This window comes from Atta cephalotes (assembly GCF_000143395.1).
Source record: "Atta cephalotes unplaced genomic scaffold scaffold00011, whole genome shotgun sequence".
In the NCBI taxonomy this organism is placed as follows: Eukaryota; Metazoa; Arthropoda; class Insecta; order Hymenoptera; family Formicidae; genus Atta; species Atta cephalotes.
In genome coordinates, this window is record NW_012130075.1 from 1,049,574 (window position 1) to 1,055,651 (window position 6,078).

General features: G+C 34.3%; 1 protein-coding gene across 1 annotated transcript in view; it reads left to right on the forward strand.

Annotated features, from left to right (window-relative positions):
• LOC105627936 (mucin-17) overlaps positions 1-2,016 on the forward strand; it is an 11,887-nt gene extending 9,871 nt beyond the window's left edge. Inside the window, exons 5-7 of the mRNA XM_012209208.1 lie at positions 265-530; positions 789-943; positions 1,494-2,016. Of these exons, the coding sequence (XP_012064598.1) occupies positions 265-530; positions 789-943; positions 1,494-1,655 (583 nt within the window). The 3' untranslated portion in view covers positions 1,656-2,016. The remainder of the gene's footprint in view (positions 1-264; positions 531-788; positions 944-1,493) is intronic.
• The last annotated feature ends 4,062 nt before the right edge of the window (positions 2,017-6,078 follow it).

The following is a 6,078-nucleotide window of genomic DNA, read 5'->3' on the forward strand; positions in this document are numbered from 1 at the left end:
GAGAGAGAGAAGAAGAAGAAGAAGAGAAGAAGAAGGTAATATATATATATATATATATATATCTCCCTTTCTCTTTCTCTTTCCCTATAATATAACAATTTTCAACTTCTATTATTATTTTGTTTTGTAAAGAATATGAAAATTTAATAATTTTAATTCTTATTGATTTCTTAACCGAGCAACATTCAGTTAAATAATGAGATGCTTTGTGTAATTAATAGCAATTGGAAAAATACAAATATAGCATTATCTTATTGTTATTAGCTTCCTGGCTTCTTTGGTCGCGGTGTTCGGTGAATACGATATTTCGGGCGAATTGGAACCAAAGCGCAGCGTTACGAAAAATGTACGCCGTGTCATCGTGAACCGCGGTTACGATCCAGCGACATTCGAGAATGATGTGGCGCTTTTGGAGCTCGAGTCACCAGTGCAGTTTGATGAGCACATAGTACCGATTTGTATGCCAGAAGACGGCATCGACTTCACTGGCCGAATGGCGACAGTCACAGGCTGGGGCCGACTTAAATACAGTGAGTATCGATTTTCGTTCACCCAATTTGTAAATTGCGAACGCCTTTGTGTACACGACTCATGCGGTAAATTTCCCGCAAGACTAGAAAGTACAAAATGGAACAGGTTACCGTGACGAGAGCAGAGTAACAACTTTCACGATGACTCTCGTATAACCTCCTACGCGCCCGAATTCTGTCCGCGGTTTTATCGTAACTTTCTTTTCGCGTGTCATCTCGCCGTCAAGGTTTTACTAACGGTAACGCTACATTCGATAGATGGTGGTGTGCCGTCGGTGCTGCAGGAGGTCCAAGTGCCCATAATGGAGAACTCAGTTTGTCAGGAGATGTTCCAAACTGCCGATCACATAAAATTGATTTTGGATAGCTTTCTCTGCGCTGGATACGCTAATGGCCAGAAAGATTCTTGTGAGGTAATCGGATGAGTTGCTCCCTATTGTATTCCATTAACTTTATTAACTGTTCCAGCTGTTAGCGGTGCCTCTTTGATCTTATGGCAAATAATGTGATTACTTTGTTGGCTGCACGTGTGAAGCACGTATTTCAGTATAACTATACATAATCTACATAAACTTCAGTATTACTATACATAACTACTTGATCTTCTATTGTACAGGTCTTATTTTTCATTCTAGAGAGAAATATCAAATGCATTTGTTATCAGCCACCATCTGCACTACTTTTTAATCCTAATCGCTAACGCGCAATTAACCTTGATCACACGTAGAAAATTCATATCAATATTCTCAATAATATTGACTTTTTATTTTAAATTTTAATTGTTTTTATCATGGAATTTTATTTTATTATGGAATAATTTTTTATTTTATTTTAACAATATTCTTCAATATTTTGGCGATTAATCCTTTTAATTTGTTTGTTAATGCTGCGATAAATAACTATCTTGCAAGATTAATAAGTCTTGCATAAATAATTATAGGTAACGGTAATGATTTTCTTCAGGGTGACAGTGGTGGTCCGCTAGTGATGGAACGGCCAGACGGCAGATGGTTCCTAGTCGGGACCGTGTCTCACGGTATTAAATGTGCGGCTCCGTATCTACCGGGTGTATACATGAGGACGACTTATTATAAGCCTTGGCTGCACAGTATCACCGGAGTCTGAGAAGCTGGGTCACAATCGTCATATCACGTTCTCGCGTAATTGCGCGAGCGGCACCAAATGCCATTCTGTATAAATGTACAAAGGAAGCCTAATTTATTTCCCTTCGAGATAGAGCGTATTTAACTCAATTAAGTAACCGCAGATGTAACCAAACTTGAATGTCAGAATGTATTGATTTCTGAATAATAATGAGACGCTTTATTCTCTTATGCATCCGTTATTTCATGTTTTCCATTAATGCAACGGGAATGACACTTGCATAAGCTTGTGCTGAATAAATTTTATTGTAGAAGCAGAGAAATACAGGAAGAGAAAGAGATATAGAGAGAGAGAGAGAAAGAGAGAGAGAGAGAGAAAGAAAGAAAGAGAAAGAGAAAAGGGAAAGAAAGAAGAGACAAAGAAAAGGAGAAGAATGAAGAAACAAGTCAACCTGAGTCTCAAGTTATTTAAATTTCTACGGAAATAGAATTCTACGGAATTGTCTGCGGTAAATTACTACTTCTCGGCGCACAACCAGTGCCCGATGTTACATTTATGCGTATCAATGTTTAAACTCGTCTTTATGCGCATGTGTATACGTATTTGCAGAGTCAATATTGAAGTAAGTTCAGAGATAGTATCGAAAATTTTTTAAATCGTTATCACTCTTGAAATGACCGATTCCTATCGCTTCCTTTACATCCTTCCACGATCGAAGAAACAGATACAAATAATTCACGATTTACGTCAATGCTCTATATAGCGGCTTCCTAATTTGAAACTGACTTTTCTTTAACAAAAATATCTTATTAATAAAAACAATTTTTAACTTAGAAGTTATTCATCATTTAATTTATAATTGTTAAAATTTATATCTTTGTAAAAATTGTTAACTCCTAAACAGCTCAATTAAGAGAAAATTTATTGCAAATTAATGATATTTCAAATCACATCAGTAACAATTTCATCATCAAAGATACATGAATGAATTTTGGACTACTGTATGTATACGACACAAGAATTTCAAAAACTGCACAATATTCTTTCCTATATTTTATATCTCTACCTGCTCCGTGAATATTCGCGGAGCAGCTCTGTAATACATACATAAGTGCATAAAGACGTGCTGCAAGCTCTATTTTATTTCATTGTTAGATGTTATTTATTAAATACATTTTTATACGATAACATAATATGTGCGGTTATTTATTCACCATCAACGCACCACTCCACGCACGGAAATATCATAAAAGACATCAACGACTACTTGACGTCACATCGCCGTGCATATTACGCGCTACAATCCTCGAGGTGATATTCCTATTAAAAATAGAGACAAATGTTCTCCAAATCGATCGAACTTTTAATATACTTATATCATTACGTATAAACAACGTCATTGCGGTGATAACGTCGCTGCTTCCGATGCTTCCGGTCTTTCTGGCGCTCGTTCATTTGGCACGTGTTTGAACTAAAAGGTCGTGACATCGATAAAAATCTAAAAACCGTATATACCACAAGATATTTGCCTACGGCATTAATTCTGTGATATTTGCATTTTATGGTAAAAATCAAAAATCCCTTCAAAATTTAAATTCAAATTCAATCAATCCATTCAAATATTGTTATACGCCGCCAGCGATTCTCTACAATTTTCCAGAAGACGAAACAGAAAAATTTAGTCACTTTAGAAAAATTTGATCTTTTTATTATTATATAAATGAAATTTCATAAATATAAGTTTTTTTTATTATAATTAATTTCTAAAATATATCTTTCTAAAATATCTTTAAGATAATCTTAGAGCAATCCCCTTGTCTTGTTATCTCGTTGTGATTATTAATTCTGTGCATCTGTGATAAATGGGAAAATAATAGCAAAGTGTGCAACTTTATAGGGGAATGAAATGTCGTGTTACCGATTAGAATCTTTGTGAATACGCTCTTTATTATGTTAGCCACGCGTAAAATATATACAGTTATTCTATTCAGAATAGAATTTCTTGAAAGTACTGTTATCATTATTAATACTGTATTACAATTGATATTAGTTGTCTTCATAAATCTCGCGATAAGGAATTACGGAATTACACGTATCAATTGTAGAATTGTGTTTCTTGTATTTAAAATATTACGCAGAATACAAATGTCAACTGTAATTTCGTGATATTTAAATAGAGAAGACTGATAAAATATCAAATAAGAAATAATATATATGAGTATTACAAAATAAAAATTGTTTAGGAAGAAATTAACATTAAATAAGGCTGAAAAATATTATTTAATACTTTCTCTTCAACATAATTATATAGAAAAATTACTATTTCAATACATATGTAATCATCATTTATATAATAAAAGCAAAATTCCTCCGGACAAATAATATAAAATTATTTAAAGCGTTGAATTTGATTTTAAGTTAATTGGATTTCAAGCGAAAATACATATAAACAGTCTACGTATTGTATTTTCGTTTATGTAGGAAAGGGCGCGGTAATTCAAAGGACCATGAAATAGCGTGTCAGTTGACCTTAGCGGAGAATAAATTTCAGTAAGTAATCGAGATCATTAAACAAGTATTCATCATACAAAACCATCCTACGCTTATTCATGCGCATGCTATTACGACACGAGACAATATACATTTATATTCCATCATAGTGGACACGAAGTTTCTTGGAAGTCTGGGACCTGTTATTCACGACACGCAAGACCAAAGTAACGTTCAAAGTTATGCCACGAAACGTCAAAGCGGAAAGAAGTGATGCGATTTAATGATACGTACACATACACGACGCGACCCGGTGCACTCGCGAGAACGCATGTATGCATTCACCTACGTACTCTGGCATTTCGTCACACAGGTGGTTGCATCGTAGACGGTAAGCGTATTTGCGATCTGTCACTGCAAGATTTACGCACGTCTACCGGTTTTGTTCTCCTTCTTCGCGAAAATGTTCACTGAGTGCCCTTTTTAGGAAAAAGGAAATAACATCGTAATTAGAATTTAAGATCAACCGTTAGTTGCAAAAAAGATTAAAGTTGAAAGAGTGAAGTTATACAATTTAAAACTATTCATTATAATTTATAATTCTTTTAAACAACAATAGTTAAAAAAATCTTTTTATGAGAAAACTGGCATAATAAAATAATAATAGTTTAAGTTAACTATTTGAATAAACTTTCCTTAAATTCCTCAAAATAAAAAAAATTATTCATCAGTATTTTCATTAAGGATTCTATTAAGAATAAAAATTACTTTGCATTTTAGAACTTCAACTTTTAGCTTCAATAACTTTCTAAATACTGGCTTTTTGAGAAAAAAATCATTCAAAGATATTTCATTTAAAAAATCAGACTTATTGAGGAGTTCAGATTTAAAAGCATTAAACAATGATGAGACTATCACGATTTTTGCTTCGCTATCATCTGGTATATGTGAAAGAACATGCGGGGGTTTATAAACGGATATATGGAGCAGGAGCGACTACCCGGCGAGCACATCAGGATACCTTGGATCAATACGGCCAAGAGAGAACGAAACTAGTAATATAAGGAGTGTGACAAGGAGTGAGCTAAAGTGAGCAAGGCAAGCACGATGAACGGCGAGAACGTGTCCTGGCGCGCAAAAGTGGAATACTCGTTTGTCGTGATTGTCGGGAATACATCTTGAGAATCTCAAATTGAGATAAATATAACAACGAGCATTAAAAATCAGAAAAATTCTGCAAAATACAAAGGACCCCTTCCACAAAGTCGAGTTCGCACGAGTGATGAGCGAAATTACTTATTATTTCTGACCTTTCGTAGAATGTGCGCTGCTTATTCTTCCGGATATTACAGAACATCGCAATTTCTGAAGTTGTTTTCAGACGCAAATGGTATCCCAAAAGATTGTGATATTATAATTTGCGAAAAAAGTTAATCTATGCGTACGAATCTGATTGTAAAAAGATTGCAAGCAATTTAAAGATTCAAAGCAATGTAAAACTGTGGATTTTTTCTTTTTCGCACAAGTAGCAAAAAGGGTGCTGTATATTATCTGGATTTTTTATCAAAATACCGATAAAAACTTTTTTAATTAAAAATCAATGATTCATTGTATCATTATTATACTTGATCACGTTATTGACGCTATTAACGCTGCATCATCTGCCAATATGAATAGCCTCTTCTTTTTTGTTCTGATTGGTCTATAACTCTTTTCAAGTCAAATCAGCTAGAAATAGTAGGTTGTTGATTCAATTATTTTCTTCGGATGTTTGACAGAGAAATTTGCATACTCCGAGCTTAGGGAATGAATAGTCTCGGATGTGAATGGTTTATTTGTTCAAATGGCTCCTTCCGGCAGCTATCTTACTCGAAGCAGCAAAAGATTTGAATGAACAAAATGTCACGTAGGTCGCAATAGGGTGGTACGAAAAAAAAGAGAAGAAGATGGGCCG